Here is a 22,037-nt window from a genome sequence, read left to right as displayed (position 1 = left end):
TATATATATATATATGGAAATATCACATATATACATTTAGATCAATGACACATGTAATCTAATTTGGGGCCAAAAACATTCATCAGGGCTCCCTAATGACCAAAGAAAAGCATTTTCCCCCTAAAATGAATTTAGGTGTATTTTAAAGCAGAGACCCAATAATGGTGCACACTACCCCAGAACATAAGAAGCTTGGCATCTATCTATATACCCATCTACAGTCACAAGTAGATAGATATGTACATAGAGATAAGGAAAAACAAACAAGATGCTACACGATGTTATCCTGACAAAAGAAAAAAAAGACATGCATCATGAAATGAAAAGACAAATGAGACTTAACTCATGGAGAACACATATCAAAACAGGTTTCTGATTCCACTAAGACATCTAAATATGGCAAATGAGCAAGTGAATGTCTCACAAGGCTTTGATGTAATATGGATTTTGTTTTGATCGGTACCCGGAAATCACTTCTTTGATTATTCCTAAGGAAAAGGATTTCTGTTAAAACATTTCAATCCCCATTAGTGTGGCCTGCTACATGCCATCCTACAAGACTCCTTATTAAAGAACTCTACAAAAAGTCTTGAAACATTAATGAATCAGGAGATTCATCTGACATGTTCAACAGAGTTTTGTCTATAGAGACATAAAAGTAACAACCTCTGCAGCCGGGAGGCATGTAAGTGCTCCTAGGCAAGGTCCATCAAGTTCAAGTAATCAGGACGAACCAAAATGGCTTTTGCTCCATTTGTTTGAGAAATTAAAACAGTTTGACACCCCAAAGTCAATGACTGAATGGAGAGGCCTGGAAGTCTGGCTCGCAGGCTTCCAAAACATGCTGAGAACTGCTGTCTTCTGCCATGTCCTGAGTCTGGGCAGTGAGGCAGCGGCAGCAGCAGTCAGCAGGCAACTTATTTCCAAAAGGCAGCTGCAACATCTGCTGCAAGGAGGCCTACCATTCTCACTTTAGGACTTGGCAGAACAAAGTAAGAAAGGAACTGGTTTGTAAAAAGTAACAAATGACCTGAAGGTCTTAAAATGTTTGCAATTTTGTACTTAAAATTAAAACAGCTTCTAGAAAAGATCCAACCTTCTTTTATTGGAGTCATCTTCTATGACTGAATGTATGTTTCATGGAATGTTCAGCTGACTGTAGGGTTTAATCTTAGTATTGAATATCGCCTTCCTTCTATCCCCATCTTCCTAGTTACTAGTAAACTACTACAGGTTAATAGTATTTGAAAATAACACAGTACCTATAGTGTGATACTGTGCCCTGTTAGTATAACTGGATATGCCATACCTGTTAAGATTCTAGTTTTCTTCTTCATTATGCTGTAATCTCATTTAATTTCAATTACTCAAGTAAGAGTTTCGCTGTAAAATCTTAATAAAGTAAAAAGCTCACAATAAATAAACAAAAAAAAAGTATGCTGCTTTAAGGCAATGAGCATCCACAGTTAAGAGACTCAAAAAAACATGAATTAAATGCAAACAAATATGAAACCAAGGAAGGGTATGAATTACGTATAGTTTTTAACATTTTGGGCAAAGCAGGAGCCAGCATCAAAACCAACAGGATTTGGAAAGCGTGGCTCTTGACAAATGGTAGTGAACTTCACAGTCCAGACCATGGCTGGTCACTGGCTGTCCGTCTGCTATTAAAGTTTTTGTAGTTTTGGTAGGTTTGAGAGCGGTAACTAACCCGTGGAGATCCTTGCTCAGCTGGCAAACCATTCTGGGAAACTTGCTCTCCTTTTGAAGTATCCCTGTTAGGTGAGGGGGAAAACCAAAAAGGAAGGAAGAGGGATGGGGAAGGAAGGAAAGAGAAGAGAAAAACATCAGCAATCTTCTTTTACATGATGTGATTTTTTTAAAAAAAGCTTGGAATTTCCAAGTACTTCCAAGACTCCAGATAGCTAGGCTACAGCAATGCTCCATCCCCCACAATCCCCAATCAAACAAAGGTGGTATTAGAGGTTTTCATGGAGCTCCTAGCCTTTGCAATCAAAGAATAATTCTTGCCCTTTATGTGAAGTCATCCAGAACTTTCAGAGCAGCACCAAAAAATCACTGGCTTGAAATCTGGGTGGTTCACTCCATCCACTGAATGACATGGAACTTGTGAGCATGTACATGTGTGTGCTGTCTATGCACAAGTGTTCATGCAGTAGGACGGGCCCTGTGCACATTCCACTTCTGCCACCTCCACAGCTATGTGACTGTGGACAAGTCAGTGTCCTCAGATGTTACTCATGGGTGACTATATGGTCTCTTGGCAGTGTCACGAAGTAATAGGAAGGCATGTGGCTAGGCCTTGTGAGGCAAGGCTTTCAAAAGATGCTCCATAAAGCTCACCTGCCATCAAGCTGAGATCCAGCCTCTTACACCACCCCATGACTCACCACTGCTGCTGGGACTCTGTTTCCTCGGAAACCTTTGTGCTCGGCTCAGGAGAAGGCGGCCGCCTCTTCCTCTCCTCTTCCTCTTGCTGTCTGCGCACTTCCAGTAACTCCAACTGAAGGAGAACATGGTGACATTCAGCAGAGGCCCAGACCCTGCTGCTTTTAAAGAAAAGAATTCAGGGAACCAAGAAGGCCTTCTGTCTAGTTTCCTATACTGGCATACACTGGACAACCTAAAGAAAGCTCTAATATCCTAAGGAAAAGGGCAATCAGTTCACAGGATGTGCAGCTAAAACCTAAAACTGCAAGCAAGAGAGGGCTGCACCATGAACTGGCAAAATGCCTGTGAGTTTATCGTGTGTCCCTAGGAGCATGAGTTTAACTTCTAAATTAACAATGCAAACAAATCTCAGCTTTGCTGAGGTAAAGATCTGGGCGGGGGTGGGGATGGGGCTAAACTGGATTTTCTGTAAGAGCTCAGATAAAATTTTAATCCCATTACCTAAACATGATCAGGAAATGTTAAATGCACATACCAATTTCCCAAAATGAACCTCATCATTCTGTATTAGACATGGTCTAATAAAAAAAAAAGGAAATGCAAACAAAACAAAATCCCAAATCCAGATTAAGTACAAAGGTAGAACTAGAAGTTTTTGGAGGAGCCACTGTGTGGGGTATGATTCCGTGTTCACAGCCCCAAAACACAAAAAGCTACTGAATAGTCCACATGAAATATAAAGTAAGACATTTCATGAGCAAAACACACACACTGAAAGTATTCTGTTTTAACACAAAAGTATAAAGATATGCGTTAAATCCTCAGAACTGTGGAAAATGGAAACAAAAACATTATTTTTATACATTGCAGAGAATCTATTTTCTATCAGGAGTGCAAGTGTCTGGGGAAAAAGAAACATTAGTACACAGGCCCAATTCTAAATCCTTTATGCTAGCAGAATATACAACCAGGAATAGGGATGGTTTATAGTAGCTTAGAATTAAAGTACTATTTGATGGGAATTCTAATCCTGAAATTCGGAACAAAATTTAAGGCCATATCCCCTTGTAGACCAAAGATTCTATGGGATATAGGAGGAAAAGCAAATGAAAAGAGAAAAAAAAATCACCAAAAAGTTCCTATGTAGGAGGCCACTAAAAGTGATCTTAAATCTGGGTGCCTACAAGATAACTGAGAAGGTATAGCCCTGGACCCCTCCATACCTCCTGTTTCAAGAGTCAACTATTTCAAGAAGGTCCTCACAAACTGGCCAAGTAGTGTCAGTGGCTACTTACTGTTGTCAGCCTTTCCAGGGCGGAGAACCTCTCATCCCAGGTTGCTGCAGATTTTTCAAATGCCTCATGGCGCTTGATGAGCTTCTCCACCTCATCCACACTTTGGCCAATTTCCCGGCTGGATAGGTATGGCTCCTGTCCAAGCAGCCAGGCCTCAGCCACGCTGGCATCCCTTGAGAACTGATGGACCTCCAAAACTGCACAGGGCACCAAGAATGAGTGAGCGCTGGCCTCAGGGCCACCTCATACTGCTGCCCTCTGCTGGCAGATACATGCACAAGAGGTTTATAGCCTACTGGGTCCAATGAAAATGCAATGTGAGCCACACATGCAACTTTAATTCTTCCAGCAACCATGTTAAGAAGAGCAAAAGCAAGTCGGATTAATTTTAAAAGGATGCCTAACCCACTATGGGACCCAAAACAGAATGTTAAAGTACAGTTAATAATGCCAGAACTGGGCTACTTGTGGGGTTCATCCCAATTATGAGCTGCTACTCCCAATTATAAAACCTGAGATGACTCACACATTGCTTTTAAAATGAGGATAAATAATAAAGTTTACCTCACAGGGCCATTATAAGGAGTAAATACAGGAATATATTTAAAAATCCTTAGAACAATGCCTAATTCACTATAATACCTTAGCAGATTTTAGCTTTTACTTTGTTATCAACCTTCCATTAGGAACACCAGATACAAAATTGAAGCCAACTTTCAACTTTCTTGATCATGAAACAAAAACTCTCCTTGAAAATAATGGGCTTCTCTCTGTACTCTCCCAGAAGGATGCTAAAAAATCATCTGCATGTTCTCCTAAAGAACACCCATATCCCACAACCTTGAGACCAATCATAGGTAAAAAATAAGGAATATGCCACACAGAACTTCTGTAAAAATATTTTTGGCATGAAACAGGTCACTAAGAAAGAAATATCCACAGCTCCAAAATTCATTAAGTGGTAAGATCAGTGAGACAGAAAAACAAACTTTCATGCTTTCTGTGGACAACCAAAAAGAGCAGAAAGACAAATGAAATATGTCCTTACTCAGTCTTAACCATTCCCAACGGTCTTCCCACTTGTCAATCATTTCTTTTCTCTTTTCCGTCAACTGCAGCAACTTTTCCTTGATCTGCATGAAAAAAAAAGGACCCCAGAGACATCTTAATAGAATGTACCATATCCTGTTTTCTCTCTGATGGGATACTTCATACAAGAAAAATTTATTTTCTGCAGAGACTACCACTAAGCTAGAAGTATCTGTCCAGTCTGTCCTGGGAGAGGAGAGGATGCCGTTGTGAGGAAACCAAGGATGCAATAGACTCAGGCTCCTTGCAGCAAATACATTCACAACAGAGGGAGACTAAGAGGGACAAAATCCTGGCTTCACTGAGAAGATATCTGTTTCCATGAAGGGATGTATATATAGCGAACTTATTATGTAATCCTAACCAGAATATGAAACCATTCACCTGAGAACAAAGTGACTCAGGGCACAGGCAACAGAGAAGGGGGTTAACCAGATGAGTACTAGAGGAAGACGTGGTGACAGAGGTCATTTTTCAACCTGGGCCCCTCAAATTTGTGTCTTGTGCCATGGAGTTACACAAGTAATTGTCTTAGTCTAGGCAGGTAGGAAAGAAGCAAGAAGTTTTGAAATATATCTAAGTATGTGTATGGGTATATACCTAGTGATGATATACAAAACATATGAGGATATGTGTTCATTACAATACTGAGCCATTTTATACAAGGGATTTAAGCTCCTTGAATTTTGGTTCTCACGGGGGTCTGAAATATCCTCTATGAACAATGAAGGACAACTTTACATATTTCTCTGCATGTGAATGTGCAGGTACAGATACACAGAACAAAGTCATTTTTAGGGCATGTCCCATGGCCCCAAAGCAAAGCAGCATCCTACCTCCTCAGATGCATAGTGTTTTCTTGCCAGCAGGGACTTCCCAAGTTCAATGCAGGTTGTGAAACTGTCATTACGAGCATCAATTTCAGCTTTGATGCCTTGATGATTATTCATTAATAGTTCTACAGATGATACATCCCTAAAATTAAACCAAAACATCTTTAGGAAATCAAGCTTTTCAAATAAATACGTAGGTTTCAAAACACGTAACTGATGTGAAGGAAGCTGTCTGGTGGCCTACTTATCCTCTGAGGGCTGATTCTATTCAAAGGTCAGGTTGGGCTCCTGGGGCTAAAGTATAATGACAGCATAAGACCAGCTCTCAAGCTAGATATTCTTGAAAAAGGCTCTTTTTATTTTTGCACGTGTGCTCAAGTATTACTTGAGGTTGCTAGGTGTGTGCAAGAAAATTGCTGGATCTCTGTTCAAACTTTTACCTTCAAGTATAATTCAGAAAGGCTCACTTCAAGATGGTATGGAGGCAGTAAAAGTTACTCCAAGCCACTGGCTTCTATAGGCTCCGAACATGTATCCCCAAAGAGCAGCAGTGTCATTTTACTCAGACATGCAGAGACACACTGAAAGGAAACCAGCTCAAGAAACACACACTAGTTTTTCTGGGAGCTACTCACGGATCAAAACCTACTGACCGTGGCCCAGGGATTACAGCTGCTTTTTAAATAAAATGATAAACAATATTTATTCTATTGTAAAACAGTTCAATTCTCAATTATGCCATGGTCAGGAGCTGGCTGGAATGAACTGAAGGCTGCATTTGTATCTGCTTATTCATCTGTTAACTTCTCCTCACTAGTTTGTGTGAAACAAAATCAAATGGAATACCAAGAATAAATATTAAATAATCTCCCCCACCATTAAAACAGATGGTGAGGGTAAATGACACTGTTGCGAACATATAAAAAGAGGGGCTTTTAGTTCAATAAAGACACACAGATAAAGAACTCAGAAAAGCCACCTCATTCCAAAGATGAGGCAGTTGCTCCTGAAGTATATGGCTACATGAAGCAGAGTCCACAGACGTGGGTCTTGTAGGAGACAACTTAAGCAGTGAAGGCAGCCCCCAGACAAACAAAGCCCCAGAACCCGGGGGGCTACCTTGGCTTCTCCTGGGCTTCAATCTGCCGGATGACATCCTCCATCCAGAGCATGAGGTCACGAACCATGCTGAAGAAGCGGAACTTGTCCCCTGTGTCCACAAGCCGTACCCTGCGGCCTTCACAGGCATCCAGCAGGGACTTCCAGGCTTCCAGGACCTCGTTCTCACGCTTCTGGATGTCATCGGCCTTGTCTCCTGCATATGCTGCCTGGAGGCGGGCTGCATCCTCCTGAAGCTGCCTCACCTGTGAAGCCACGGGGAATATGAGCCAAGCTCCACCACTGCAGCCTTTTTTCATCACCCTTTCCTTCACCATCCCACTTACAAACTAACGGGAACACAAGCTCAAAACAGGTTCTGTGTCCCTGGGGAAGTGTTCAATTTCACTAGAGATCCAAGCCATGGAAACTCAAGCTTTCTGTAAACCCAATGAACTACATTATTAAGTTTTACAAACATAATAAGTGGAATTCTACAGAAACACATAAGCAGAAGAGCTGAGGAAAGGTTGCCTGGAGTTAGGCCTTGGGATACAAGATGGTATGAATGCCCGAGCATGGTGGCACACTCCTGTAATCCGATCCCTATGGAGGTTGAGGTAGGAGGATCATAGTTCCAGGCCAGCCTGAAACTATATAGTGAGTTCAAGGTCAGTCTGAACTGCATAGCAAGACACTGTCTCAAACAAACAAACAAACAACCCCCCCCACAAAAACAAAAGAAAAGGGGGGGAGATATGGACACATCCAGATATAGTCCAAAAAAACCTAAGTATATCATAATTATTTTTAAAATCAAGAATGAGAAACTGCCACGAAGAACACATTCTGAAAATGCCTTTCCAAAGAAACAGACCTGAGAATCAATGGAACAGATCAGAAGATGCAGAAACAAGTCCAGGCATACTCAGCCACCTCATCTTTGACAAAAGAGCCAACCACCCTCACTGGAGGGAAGATACCTCTTTAATAAATGGTGCTAGAAAAATTGGGTTTTAACTTACTAAAGATTAGAACTAGACCATATCTCTCACCATGCACTAAACTAAAACTGAAATGGATCAAAGATCTAAATATTGGGCCAGGGATTTAGCTGAGTGGTTCTGCCACCTGCTTTGCAAGTGCAAGGTCCCAAGTTTGACCCCTACTACCAACAACATCAGCTAAATATTAAAACAGAAACACTAAACCTGCTAGAAGACAGGTTTGGTGTAACTCTTAAAGACATTGGCATAGGAAAAGACTTTATAAGCAAAATTTCAATCAAATGTAAACTAACACAAAGAATCACTAACTAGGACCTCATCTTATTAAAAAGCTTCTGTACAGCAAGAGAAACCACCAGTGCGAAGAGACAATCCCAATGTGGGAAAAAATTTTAGCAGCTATTCCTCAGTCAAAGGTCTACTACCTAGAATATATTTAAAAAAAAAAAATCAGGCCTCCCAAATTTAAAGACTCAAAAATGGGCGTCTGAAATGAACAGACATTCTCAGATGAAGTAGAAACAGTAAACAAATATGTGAAAAAATGTTCAGCATCAAGCAGGGGATGTAACTCAGTGGTGCTGTGCCTGCCTTGCAAGCACAAGAATCTGAGTTTGATTCCTGGCATCATTAAAAAAAAACAAGTTCAGCATCCCTGGTCACTCAAGATGCACAAATGAAAACAATGCCGAGATTCCACCTCACCCCAGAAACAATGGCTGCTATCAAGAAATCAACCAATAACAAATGCTGGCAGGTTTGTGGTGAGAAACCCCTTTTCATTGCTAGTGGGAATGCAGACTGACGCAGCCACTGAGGAAATCAGTATGGAGATGCCTTAAAAAAATAGGATTAGAGGTCCCATTTGACCTAGCTATTCCCCTACTGGGTATCTTCCTAAAATACCTAAAAGCATTATACCACAGTGATATTTGCACACCCATGTTTATAGTGGGAGTTTGTAATAGGTAAATCTTGGAAACAGCCCAAATACTCATCAACTGGTGACTAGATAAGATGTGTTCTTTTTAATAAAATGGAATACTTAGCCATAAAGAATGATAAACTACAGGCATTTATAGCTAAATGGATGCACAATGAGGCAATACTCCTAAGTGAAATAAACAGGACACACATATATAAGTGAGAACCAAATGTATAACAGGCAATGTGAAATAAGGTCCAAAGGAAAAGGGGAAGTAGGGAGGGGGGATAGGAAAAAGAAAAGAAGGGACAGAAAAAAAAAATATGAGAAAAGAAGGAAAATATGGAAACAAAGTTTTTTTTGTAAACAGGGAGGGGTGGAATGGAGGGAAGGGAAATGGGAAAAAGAAGAAGAACCAATATATATCATGTACAGGTACAAATTCCCAATGATGAATGTGACATAATGTATACCTAAAACGTACCAATAAACAAAGAAAAAAAAAATGCCTTCCCGTTGCCATGTGATACTGACAGTGTATTTTTTTGTCAGACTTCTGTCAACTGGACAGTTGCACTAAAAAAAATATAAAAATGCAGCATCCAATATAGTTGGAAGGATTCACTGGTGTAAAGAAGGTAAAATATGAACTAGCCAAATTTCCACAAAAACTGAATAATCAAAAACTAATGGCAAGAACTGTTATTTGGTAAATGCAACCAAGAATGTGCTTCTGCTTATATTTACATATTTTGGTGAGTTAGCTCTTCAGCTGTGACAGTCACCAAAAGAAAAGACTAATTACCAAGAAAGCAACACAAAAAATTGGCATAGAGAGAAAACAATGAGAGCAGGAAACGCAAATGGGCCTTAAACATGAAAAGATACTACAAACTGATATTTTAATTTGTCATCTATTTTTTTTTTTGGTTCAAATTCAAGTTTGGCGACATATTTGTCAGTGAGCTGATTCACTGTTGACAGGAGTGTAGCAAGTTTTAGCTTGTATGGGCAGTTTCCACCAAAATGATACACATCAATACACTTTGATTTTATGATCCCATTTTTTGGAATTTGTCCTACATAAAAATTTTTGCATATTTTGCATTCTACAGCATTGGCTACATAAGCAAAGGATAAAAAATAAGGGAAATGCTCATCAGTGAGGACTTGGTTAAAGTAATGATGCTTCATCCAGTAAGAGACTTCTATGCACTCATGAAAAAAATAATCAAGTGTTGTAGGCACTCATGAAGGTCTCCATGATGACAGCTAAGTGGGAAAAGCAACATACAAATGATGTGTATACAATTTTATTTTTGTGTAAAAGGGGGAAAACATAAAAAGCTGTTTGGAGGTGGTATATGCTTTTATAACAGAAGCCAGTAACTGCAGCTATATTTTATTTAAATTTCCTTCTCATTAACATCAGTGCCATATACCTAGACAAATTTTAATCAGAGAAATACACATGGGGGATGTATACTTAATCATTATTTACTAATGAGACCATGTGACCAAAGTCCACAAACAACAGTTTTGGACAGTAAGAGCCTTTAGATGTCTGTGACGGGAATATTTGGAGAAATGCTATGTGGGGGGAGGAAAGGGGGTGCACCGGAGATAAAAGGGTGGGAATGGGCAATGTTGAACTTGAGGGAAAAGAATTACTAACCCTCAACTGCGCAAGGACATTTCTGCAAAAGATGCAAAAACAGTCAATGAGATTTGGCTCCCATGGTGATGTAATCACAATATACTAAAGGCCCCTGAGAAATACTCCTTAATTTTTGACTTATGGCTCACATATAACTCAAATTACCATGAGCAAGTTCCTGGGAAATTATTTAGAAAGCTAATTTCCTAAAAATGAGAACCAAGACCTGTCATGTAAAGGTACAAGATCCCAATAATGAATGAAACTGTACTGTATGCCTAAATGTACCAATAAACTCAATGAGGAAAAAAAAGAAAAAAAAAAGAAAAGAAAGCTAATTTCCTATATAACTAAGCACATCTTTCCAAACATCTTTTCCTGCAGCTCTGGTTGTTTTCTTTTCTTTTTTTTGGTTTTTTGAGATAGGGTCTCACTATGTAGTTGAGACTGGCCTGGAACTTACTACGTAGCCCAGGCTGGTCTCGAACTCATAGCGATCCTCCTGCCTTAGCCTCCCGAGTGCAGGGATTACAGGTGTGCGCCACCATGCTCAGCCCTCTGGTTGTTTTCAATGGACTCTCACAATAAAAAGATGAAAGAGAACGGCACAAGTAAAAATAAACACAAATACTATTCACTGCTTTGGGATAGGAATTAAGAATTAAGCTTAAGTGGGAAGACAGGCAGTCAAGGTGGTCCCTCTAAAGAACAAACCCTAGTGGTTCCACTGCCTGCCTCGCAAGTGCAAGGATCCGAGTTCAATGCCCAGTACCAAAACACAAACAAACAAAAAGAACAAACCCCAAAGTGCCAAAGTACAATGAGGCTCATGAATTCAAATGAGTATTCTCAAGCCAAATCTGGGCTGTTTTTGTAAATACTTACAGAGCACAGCTACACCCATGCATTTTCAATGGCTATTAGGATGGCAGAGCTGAATAGTGCAATACATCATATGTCCCACAAAATATTTACTATCGGCCTTTAATAGGTAATGTTTGCCAATCCTCACAGTCATCATATTTTTATTAGATCAGAATAAAACCCCAACAGCAGGACTGAACATCTTTAATAAAACTGGCCTCTTTTCAAGAACCATGAAATTTAGGGGGAAAATACAACTTACTTTTCAACTAAAAAGCAAGAGACTAAACAGGAAACTGCAGAGATTAGAGAGGAAACTAGAGAATGATTACACTGGATTTTAACTGTTGTATTGTTATTACTTTGTTAAACATCTTTTAAACAAAATCTTAGTGGTAGCCACTTTATACTGGGGAAAAAAGACCAGCATATTAAAATATAAGAATCCTATTTCCTCTCTTTTGGGATGGTTGATGGAAAGTAATAAGGCACTATTTTGGAGATTATTCTGGAAGGATATACTAACATAACACAACTCATCCTGAGGCCTGTAACTTGCGAATGTTTGTATGCACATGTGGTTTACTTATTTATTTTAATCATAGGGACGCTCATCTAACATTGTTTGAAAATGTGGCAAAATTAGAACTTGAATGGACTGAAAACCTCTTGAGTGTGAGTGAAAACACTGAGTGTGAGTGTACATGTATATTTAATTTGAGCAAACCCTTAAGGCATATTAGAAGGAGCCAAGGCCCAGAGATGCTCGGAAGTGCACAGTGATGCTCTAGAGAGCTAGCCCGCACCCTACTGCTGCCCCCAGGGAGCTCACCACCCACCTGAGTGCCCAGAGCCTGGATGTCATGCTCAAAGGTGGTGTGCATCCGCTGTAAGGTCTCCACAGTGTTTTGATCTCTCCCAAGCTCCTCAGGGAGTTTCTTGTGTTTGTCTTGGATGCGCCCAAAGATCTCCTTGGCGTCATGGTAAAACTTATGCAGTTCATAGGAGGCAGCGAGAATCTGTGTTCTTGTGTCAATGAGCTCCAGAAGGTCAGCCCAGGCTTCGTTGAGGCCATCCTTCCACTCAGCGATGGTGGCAGCATCTGAATGTCCAGAGTTGATGAGTTCATCTGCCATGTGATTGACTGTGTCCACACGCTCCTGCCCAATGTTCCCTGTGTCTCGAGCAAATTCCCGGAATCGTTCTTGCAACATCTGAAATGGGGATGGGTGTAAAAAAATCAGTGAGACCATTGGGAACATTTTACTTGGTGATCACATGAATGTCATCTGGAAAGAAACTGAGCAGGAGGTACCAAATAACATGCATGATTTAAGAACTTCAGACCTCAGCCCCAAAACCTCTAATCATCTCCTCCTTGCTCTTACGGCAGAGTAAAGCACTGCCTCCATCTCTACACAGGGGAGTGCACACACAGAAAGGGTAGCCAACACAAGTCAAAGTCATCCAATGAAAAAACCATGTAGAAAGTAACCCATGACTTCTGATTTGAGTCAGGGCATTTTATCTACCAGAGATGAAGAATGCAAGTTGCCTTTTATACCATGGCTCACTACACAGCCATTCATGCTTTGCCCAAAGTACTTGCCGTGACGTGCTCATAGTCCTGCCCAAGTTCATGGGACCCTGCGACCACCTCTCTCTCAGCAATCCACTGCTCCAGGTCGTCAACCTCACGGTTAAGCTGAAATAACCTGTGCCTCTCATCCAGTTTGCCTCTCCTCTCTTCAGCGAGGTCCTTCAGGCCAGCATATAGCTTATCCACTTTGGACTGCCGCATGCTGATACGCTCACTAAGAGAGGAGCAGTAGGGGAAAGAGACTTTACATTTCAATTTTCTTCAGGGGAGGAAAAACAAATGAGATGGAGATAATGAGTTTATTACATCAAGTTTCCTTAAGGAAGCTTCTGGTTAACCTATTTAGCCTGAAAAACAAAGCTATGAAATTTGACCTCAATTTCAAATAATGAAGAGCTAATGTGTGAACCAAACATAGTAATTAAGGAAAGGGACCCCAACTCTTTGCATGCTAGCTCTGCCAATCAGGATTTCCTTCTATGTTAAAACAATGCAAAATTCTAGCTGCCAGAGAAATAATGCATTCCAGTCTGGCACACACCTCTGGGATGTGTGTGTGCTCTTCCTTTCTAAGAGTGCTGGCTCCTTCCTGCTCCTGTTTCGTGGGTTCTGGGCATGCTGTCAGGAGACTGAATTCTCTGTCCCCCAATTTCCCCCCAGAATGACAGTCTTGTAACAGGAGACCAGAGACAAGGACTAGCTGGTGCCTGTCCCTGGAGACCTTTTGGGAATATGATCATGAACACTTTAAGGACTCACACACCAACACAGATACCTAATCTCCCCTGACGTGCCTTGGCTGAATGCGCACAGCCAATTCTATTCCTAAGTTATGAAAGGAAGTTGGACAGAAAGCGTGAAATGACTGCTCTTGAAATTAACATGGAAACCTACTGTATCAAGCCACGTTCCCCCAACCTCCAAGGTGTTCCGACCACTTGATGTATAAGTTAGGAGGTGATACATTTTCTTCTTTCTGGGAGCCTTGTATTTTACAGGTCCATGTATTCATGTGTGCTACTCTTCTTTAACCTAGTAACTGTTTTGCCAAATGGGAGACATTTTCAACCCAGTGTAAGTATTCTGATTACTTGCATCTGTATAAATCAACGGGTGCCTTTGGTCTTTTGTATTGCTTTGATAGGTAGGGTTTCCCATGTAGTCCAGACCCGCCTTGAACTTATTGTGCCATCAAGTTGGCCTCACACATGCAGCCCTCCTGCCTCAGTCTCTTAAGTGCTGGGATTACAGGTGTACGCCACCATCTTCTACGTGGTACTTCTGACTCCTGACACCAACGATCTTTCAATGGGGTTTTGGCCAACAGGAGATATTTAACCCACAGAAACAATTTCCAGATCTAATCATTTACCCTTCCTGTTCACCATGTGCTACTGGGGCTGTTTTAAAAATGCTTCTTAATGATCCACCTTACTATTAATCTTAAGATACTGCTGTTTTTTTTTTTTGGGGGGGGGGATGTTAAGTAAGAGATCATCAATGAAAAATCCTCAGCCTGGTATCATCCTTAAAATGTGGCACTCACCTTTCAGGATGGCTGTCAGCCACTAGGGCCCGACTAGTTTTGGAGAGCTGATGCACTGTCTCGGCATAGTCCTCTACAGCTTGTTCCAAAATCTGGTGCTTCTTCAACATGGAGACAGCACTCTGCTCATCCTAAAAGGAGAGGGGCTGTCATAACCACAGCCAGACCCTCTGGCCTGAGACAGCACCTTGAGGAGTGACTAACTACACAGAGGAGCAGGAAAAAAGACTATCAGGAAGAAAACACCAGAAGTGTAATAGTCACTGTGAACAAAGACACATTTTGAGAACACAAACATGAACTAGACCTCAGCACATTTTTGTCAAATGGCAAATGGTGATGCAGAGTGACTAAGGACGCTCTGAGAGGCAGAGTACAACTCAAGTATATCAGATGTACCCTGGGTGGTTGAACTATCCAACCTGTGGATAGCTGCCTGCATTCTGGAACATTTTTTCCAATGGTCACAAAACCCATCCTGTATGTTGTAAAGGTTACAAGTAATCCTATAAAGAACTCTAGTAATTACTATTTTTTTTTAAGTGACAAAAAGAATCTTAATGACAGACTGTCATTCAACCCAGTCTGACCTCAAAATCACAGCAAGCAATCTTCCTGCCTCAGCCTCCTGACTAGTGGGATTACAGGCATGTGCCACCATGCCTAGCTTTATAAAAGCAAGACAATCTTCTATCAAGGGGAAACAGCAGCCAGAATTTAGATACTTGTGCACTGTGATGGCCCCTTACTGGTCAAAGGCAGTATGTGAAATGTCTCACAAAAACAAAGCTACAGGCCCAGGGATTTAGCTCAGTGGTGCTGCTGTCTGCCTCACAGGTGCAAGGTCCCGAGTTTCATCCCCAGTACCAAAAAACAAAAACAAAAACAAAAAACCAGAGCTACTAGCAGAAACAAACTCAGGGTCTGAGTCTGAGGATCTTTTGCAGCACGCTCCTTCCTACTTCCTCTCACGGGGACAAGGACTCTCTCACCTTGGCCTTCTCCTCAGACATCATGTACAGCTCCTGCTCACTCATCCATGCCTCGGCCTCAGCTGCATCAAAGTAGTACTGCTGGGCCCTGTGCGCCTCCTCAAGCCGCCTATGGCGCTTCTCCGTCTCCTCGATCAGGAGGCCCCACAGCTGCTTCAGGTCGGCGAGCCTCTGCCGAATGGCCTCAGCATTGAGGCTGCTGCTGTCAGTGACGATATTTTGGCTCCTCTCAAAGATGTCATCGATACGAGGCTGGTGCCCCTGGATTTCTTTCTGGAGAGTCTGTGTTAGTACAGAAAACACACACACAATGCCTTGCTAAACGGCCATGATCTGCTGCTAGGACAAGAGGAAACTGCAAGCCTTCAAAGCTCTTTCTTTGCTAGGCTGAGCTAACCAGAGCAGCAACACTTACCTGATTTTTCTTTATTAACAGCTGCACGGTCTGAAGATTGTGGCCATGGTCTGTGGAAGTTGCCAAAGGCATCCTTTCACCAACCCACAACTGGAAATAATTGTAAATAAGTGGTTAGGACAGAAAAGAACAACCAATATATGACAGAAACAAGAATGGCGAAGGACGGCAGGGCGGTGAGAGTTAGATCGTCAAACTTCACCCTCAATGTTGGACTTACTGTGAATCCTTGTGGTTACATTTAAAAGCACTGCTCTAGGGGCATTAAAACTTGGGAATTTCTTTAGAAAATCAGAGAAGACACTGGAGTTACATTTTGTTGGGGAGGTGAAGAAACCCTAAACATGCAGAATGTGGTCTCCAAGAGCTCAGTTCACCAATGTGGCCCTAGGTGAGAATGACAGAGAAGTGAGGACATGGGCTTGAGCTAGGCAAGGGTTCTTGTGGAAAAGCCACTGGTGTAGACTGGGTCTACTCACAATCTCATCTTCCACATCCCTGTTGAACTGATGGATCTCTTTGGAGGCCAGCAGATTATGCTTTCTTTCATTCAAGGGCTCCAGGAGCTCCTTGAACTTGGTCTGCACTGTGAGACGCTTGCTGTCCACTTCGTCAGTGCTCTTCCCCTCCTGACTCAGTGCCTGGGCTTGGCTCTGGAGTTCTTCTATCTCCTTCTTCCGTACCTCCATCTGATTCTCCAGCATCTGAGGACAAAAGACAGAGCAGCTGTCATGTCAAAGCCAGAGAAGACAAACAGTAATATGAAATATGTTTTGTGCACTGGGCAAAATGCAGCATTGAAGAATATGAACTTATACATAGCACAGAACTAAGAAATGGTTCTAACAATGAACAAAGTTAGTAATCCAGCTTATCAGTTAATGTTTAAAACATCCCCTTCTAGGATTTTAAAACATGAAGTAATATTCATGTTAATTCAGCAACTTTAGGGGAAAAAAAGACTGGGAGACAAGAACTATGGGAGATGAACAATCTTTGCTTTTCTAGAAGCGAGTCTGATCATCAAAAGGAGATGCTGAGAGGGTCCATTCTTTTAGGAAAGAAGACAATATATTTGCCCTTTCTTCAATGGAAAAGCAGACTATGATCATATTGGATAATCAAGAGGAATATATACTAGGTTTTCATTTATATGACGAAAATGGGCAAAAGTGAAAGTACAAGTGTCTTGCTCAGAAACTATCATACCGGGAAGACAATATACTGTCAGCTAAGAGACCAAGGGATCACATAGGGGAGCAAACTGACTCCCTTTTCTTGGAAGAGAAAATAAGCGAGTCTGACCAAAAATCTCTTGTGAAAAAATTCCTTAACGCACAAAAACCTGGAGCGTAACCCAATCATTTAGCAAAAGGAATAGCGTCACTCTGGATGAAGAAGGCAGCCTCAGCATGTGGCCAAGACCATCTTGTAATGACTGGGTCTAAGTGGAACTGCTGGGCCTCAGACTTGGCTACAGGCTGTAAAGCCTGTCAGGGGAGTCCTGGAATATTTTGAAATGGACCTGCTTTCTCAACACAACAACTCTTTTCTCATTAACTCAAGGTAAATTTATTTACCCTTAGAGCTCTCTACTGTGATACAAAAAATTTAAGACTTTTATTATCTAAAAAATATCATGATGTCACCAAACTACACATTATACAGCAAAGAAACATGATCACTTTCATTCACATAAAGTACAGAACTGTATGAAATGTTTACTCAAATAATAAATGGTGATAATATCTACTGACTAAGAGAGTAAGAAAAACTACGCCACACACAGGCACCCAACACTTCTACTGATACCAGCTTTCCAGCTATCTCTGGAAACATCCCATGATGCTGTCAGAACTAGCACGTTGCTGGGTGTTAACATCCCCTTGTATGGAAAATCAAGTAAGGATGATGAAGACTAGGCTGTATGAGCCCGTCCAGCCCACTTGCCTGTTGCTTTTTCAGCAGAATGTTGACACTGGTAAGATCTTTGCCATAGTCATCAGATTGAATCTGACTCTCCAAGCCATGCAGCCATTTGTCTAGATCTGCACAGCTCTGGGTGAAAAGTTCAGCCTTGTTTGCATCAAAGAGCCGCTGGGCCTTGGTCTGGGTGGTGGATTCAAGGACTTCCCACATTTTATGTAAATCCGTGAGTTTCTCTTTCACCACGGCTTCTGTCTCTGGCTTTTCTGAAATGAGTTGCATTCCTTCCTGGAAAACACAACAATCATAGTTATAAACAAATAAATATAGTTTGTAGAGAAATGTCATTGTGAAAAACAAACCCAAGACATCTGTTTTATAATTTACTCATTCATTCAATACGCAGTCTTTCCATATGAAGTTACTGCTCAGTAACATCAACAATGGCCTTGACTACACACTATACGGGTCTCACAGGCGTTGAGGAATAGGTAATACATGAATAGTTTCCATGAGGACAGTAATATATTTAATGCCAATCATATAAGGTCTTATTTCCTCTATTCCATGCCCAAAAGAACACATACAATTATTTTAACCCTTAAGAGCCTAACACAAGCATAGTGGCAACTGCTTACAATCCCAGGCTGAGAAGAAAGATTTCAAGTTTGAGGTCAGCCTGGATAACTTATTGAGACCTAGTCTCAAACAATGAAAAGGGGTGGGGACGTAAGTCAGGGGTAGAATGCTTGCCTATCATTATCATGTTTAAAGCTCTGGGTTCAATTCCTAGCACTACAAAAAATTGTTTTAAAAGTGCCTTACACAACATAAAATTCAAGGGAGAGAAAAGAGGGTGGGGAACACAAACATATCAGTTATGGGCACAGAATTTCCAGTGTGGAAATTATATACTGTAATAATTATTATAGTGCCTGGTATATAGTAGTCACATAAGGAAAACAGAAAATTTAAAACAGTGTTTTGAAATTTTGTGTAAGTGTATCTGATAAAGCTGGTCCAGTGGGAACAAGCACTACGATCAAGGCAATTGAGAGTACACGAGGGCTCAGTCCTTCAGCAGCAGAGGGGTGGACAACAGAAACCGATGCCTAGTATTCACCGAAAGATGAACCAAGCATTTTATACCACCTGGCTGAAGTTCTGGATTTTCTCCTGTTTGGTGGCTGAAGCCAGGACCTGGTAGGTGGAGGAGTTGTGGCTAATGGCTGAATAGCTTTCATAAATATTCAGATAAAACTCAAACATGCTGGAAAGCATTCTAAATAAAAGGTTCACCCCTGCCACTGTCAGGTTCTTACACTGCCAAGAAGTCAAAATGGGGGTCATTATCAAACATTTTAACTCACCTTCTCAATTTTGTCAAGCCATTCTTTGTTGGATGCAAGTTCTGCCATGAATGCTTGATGTTTTAACCATTTACTGTGCAGATTTCTGGCTTCATCGTAAGACATATCCTGGGCTGTAAGCATCTTTTCATTGATCCAGAGAGACAGCTAGGGAAAAACATCAGGAAGATTTCAGAGATTATAATTATAGACATTAGCCCTTTTCCTGCCTGAAAAGGGTCGTGCTCATGTCATGCTATGCACACTGTACACTTTCACGTCCAGAGATAACCAAGTATTTAAATTTACAACTCAGATCCATCATGACAGATGTCCATCATAAAGGAGCTTGTACCTTTGTTCTAAAATGTACATCTAAAGTTAACCCAGGACACTAAAATGAGGAACCAGCTCTCACACTGTAAGGCACTCTCAACCAACTTTCCCCCAAAGGGCTATGTTTAAAATTCTGTTCTGAACAGTCCAAGTCACTTTATTCTCTTCCAAAAATACCTGTCTTAGCTATATCAACTTAATTATGATTGACTTTTATACTTCATGTGGCTGACTGTACTCTTTTAATTCTTTCAAGTAAAAAATGAAACAAAACATAGACAAATCTACTCATTTATCCACACAATGCCCCACACTTAATGGGTACACATATGGGGATGCCAAAGAACATAAGTAACTTGCCCACTGTAGGAGTAAGGCAACAAAGATGTCCTTTGTTTTTAATCTTCACCTTTTTTTCTATGCCTCTAGTTCTCTAAAGAATCTTCCATTCAGACCAAGATCACTTCACAGGACTTAATTCTGAGACCTGACATATATTTTTGGAACTCAACTCTTGAAAGCTGCACAAAGCCTGCCAGGTGCTGATAGATTGAAGGAACTCTCCTGAAAGCTTGGGTGGGAGTCAGCCAAATACTAGGCTCTGACCCACCTCTTCTGCAGGCTTCTCTGCTAACTCAGCTCTTGCTTGTTCCCATCTGTCTAGAAGCAGCCAGACCAGAGTCCTGATTCCTACCCACTCATGGCATTACTCCAGGGAGAGCTTTGTATTAACCCTGGCAGGACAGAGTTGGCTGGATCAGAGCAGATGTCTACAGGGACCATAAACCTTTTCCTGGTTACTGCAGAATCCCACTTTTGTGCTAATCACAAGTTTGCATCTCAACCCTATCACTGTTCCATCTCCCAAGGTCTAGAAGTGGCACATAAGACCCACCGAAGCCCTTACAGAAATGATACTCCCAAGGCTGCTCACTCACACTGATTGCTGCTGGTAAAGTCTTTCCTATAGCCTGTTTCCTATAGTCTTTCCTATAGCTCTGTTCTCCAGAAATGATGTCCAGGGAGGCCATGTAGGACACAGAGGCACCTCTGGCTCAGAGAGTAGGTCAACTCGAACACTAATCCTACCTTTCTCTAGCTATTCACCATGAAGAAGAGGAGGAAGCAGGGCTGAAAATAAAAGGTAGCAGGACCTCTGATGTCACTTTTTTTTGGGTACTGGGATTGAATTTGCAAGGCAGGTGATGGAACAACTGAGCTTAATCCCCTGCCCCTGATGTCACTTTTTACTGAGGAAAAACTAGTAAATCTCATAAAGCCCTATGTAATCAAAGTCCATTGATCTGTCACATATTAATAAAAGCAATACATTTCCTACTTTAAAAGAATTACCTATGTTTCAATTATCTAAGTACAGTGGACCCTTAAATTATGACCAGCCTGACATAGGAACAACTTGGGTTAATTAGGTTAATGGAAGATTCATCTGTCTCTTGTTATCTATAGCGTGTACCCAGGTAAACTGCCAGATCTCAGCTGTACTGACTTAGTTACAATTAGTCTTTGGGAAGTGTAGTCAAGGGTCCACCGTAGATGAAATCTGATATAGTATTGGCATTCATTTGATCTAAGAAGAAAAAGGGTTAAAAGGAAACTGAATGATAAAATCTGTCCCTATAATCTATACAATAGAAGGCACTTATTTATTCCAAGTGCCACGGACATTCATGCATTCTTGCTATTCATAACTACCTACCCCAAGAGGGATTTAAAAAAAAAAGAGCACTACATAAAACCAGAGGCTTATAAACAATTCTGCTCTTTGCTGAACACATTATCCTACAGATCAAGGATCATGCAACATAGCACACTGCAGTGGATCTATGGAACTTGCCAGTTTATCAAGCCCTTCAACAGAATTTTGGAACTAGGGCTGCAGTTATTATCTGTGCACAATTACAAAGGTCATTTAAGAATATACTCATTCTCTATAGAAAAGAACACTGTGCAGATGAGCAAAAGAAAAATGCTTCAATCACTGAATTAAGAGGGGGCAAAGCACTGAACTCACATCCCTGTACAGACACAACTAGATAGCCCACTCTTCTGAAAAAAATAAAATCAGTTTCAGAAACTAGGAGGGGCATTACTGAGAGATTAGAACAAAAAAAGCAATACTTTTTTATATTATTCATCTGTTTTCCATGACAGTCTAATAAATTAACACTATAAAAACTAAGATGCTGTCTGTATTCCCGTTTGGAGGGAGCAGGTGGGACCCTACCAGTAACTCCAGCACCGCTAGTTTAACAGTTGCCCCCACATCCAGTGTTGTGGGTTGGGGCCAACAAGAGCAGATCTCACAATTCAAGGCTCCCAGGAGAAAGGGAGTATGGAAAAAAGGGCAAACCTTGGATTCTCTGGACCTTAAACGACATCAACAATCAAGAACGGTTATTAAATTTGACCATGGAGTACTAGGTCAAGCACTATCTGCACAATAGGTAGATTTTTACATGCAGAATCAGACTCAACAAACTCTCAGAGATTCTGGTTTTATTTATTTATTTTTTGATTGAACTCGGGGATTGAACTCGGGTCCTTGCGCTTGCAAGGCAGGCCACCGAACTGCTGAACTAAATCCCTGGCCATTCTGGTTTTAAAGGGGTGTGTTTTGATAAGGCTGAATTATGGGAAGTTTATCAAAGTATAATATATAATATATAATATAT

At 41.1% G+C, this 22,037-nt stretch overlaps 1 protein-coding gene across 5 annotated transcripts in view; it reads right to left on the bottom strand.

The window, feature by feature from the left end:
• Sptbn1 (spectrin beta, non-erythrocytic 1) overlaps window positions 1–22,037 on the bottom strand; it is a 135,434-nt gene that overhangs the window by 7,749 nt on the left and 105,648 nt on the right. For 4 of the 5 annotated variants that reach the window (XM_033764006.1, XM_033764011.1, XM_010615838.1 and 1 more), the window contains 14 exons: window positions 19,030–19,176; window positions 17,684–17,947; window positions 16,213–16,437; window positions 15,734–15,823; window positions 15,319–15,600; window positions 14,327–14,457; window positions 12,790–12,994; window positions 12,020–12,394; window positions 6,749–6,993; window positions 5,633–5,771; window positions 4,756–4,840; window positions 3,708–3,904; window positions 2,412–2,524; window positions 1,712–1,775 (listed from right to left, as the gene is read on the bottom strand). In XM_033764006.1, the coding sequence (XP_033619897.1) occupies window positions 1,712–1,775; window positions 2,412–2,524; window positions 3,708–3,904; window positions 4,756–4,840; window positions 5,633–5,771; window positions 6,749–6,993; window positions 12,020–12,394; window positions 12,790–12,994; window positions 14,327–14,457; window positions 15,319–15,600; window positions 15,734–15,823; window positions 16,213–16,437; window positions 17,684–17,947; window positions 19,030–19,176 (2,562 nt within the window). Of the gene's footprint in view, window positions 1–35; window positions 1,776–2,411; window positions 2,525–3,707; window positions 3,905–4,755; window positions 4,841–5,632; window positions 5,772–6,748; window positions 6,994–12,019; window positions 12,395–12,789; window positions 12,995–14,326; window positions 14,458–15,318; window positions 15,601–15,733; window positions 15,824–16,212; window positions 16,438–17,683; window positions 17,948–19,029; window positions 19,177–22,037 lie in introns of those variants that run through there. The other variant, XM_010615839.3, reaches the window with a different exon arrangement.

This window comes from Fukomys damarensis, unplaced genomic scaffold (assembly GCF_012274545.1).
Source record: "Fukomys damarensis isolate Sample0158 unplaced genomic scaffold, DMR_v1.0_HiC HiC_scaffold_2, whole genome shotgun sequence".
NCBI lineage: Eukaryota > Metazoa > Chordata > Mammalia > Rodentia > Bathyergidae > Fukomys > Fukomys damarensis.
Note: the sequence above shows the minus strand (reverse complement) of the source record. Positions and strands in the feature narration are given on the sequence as shown.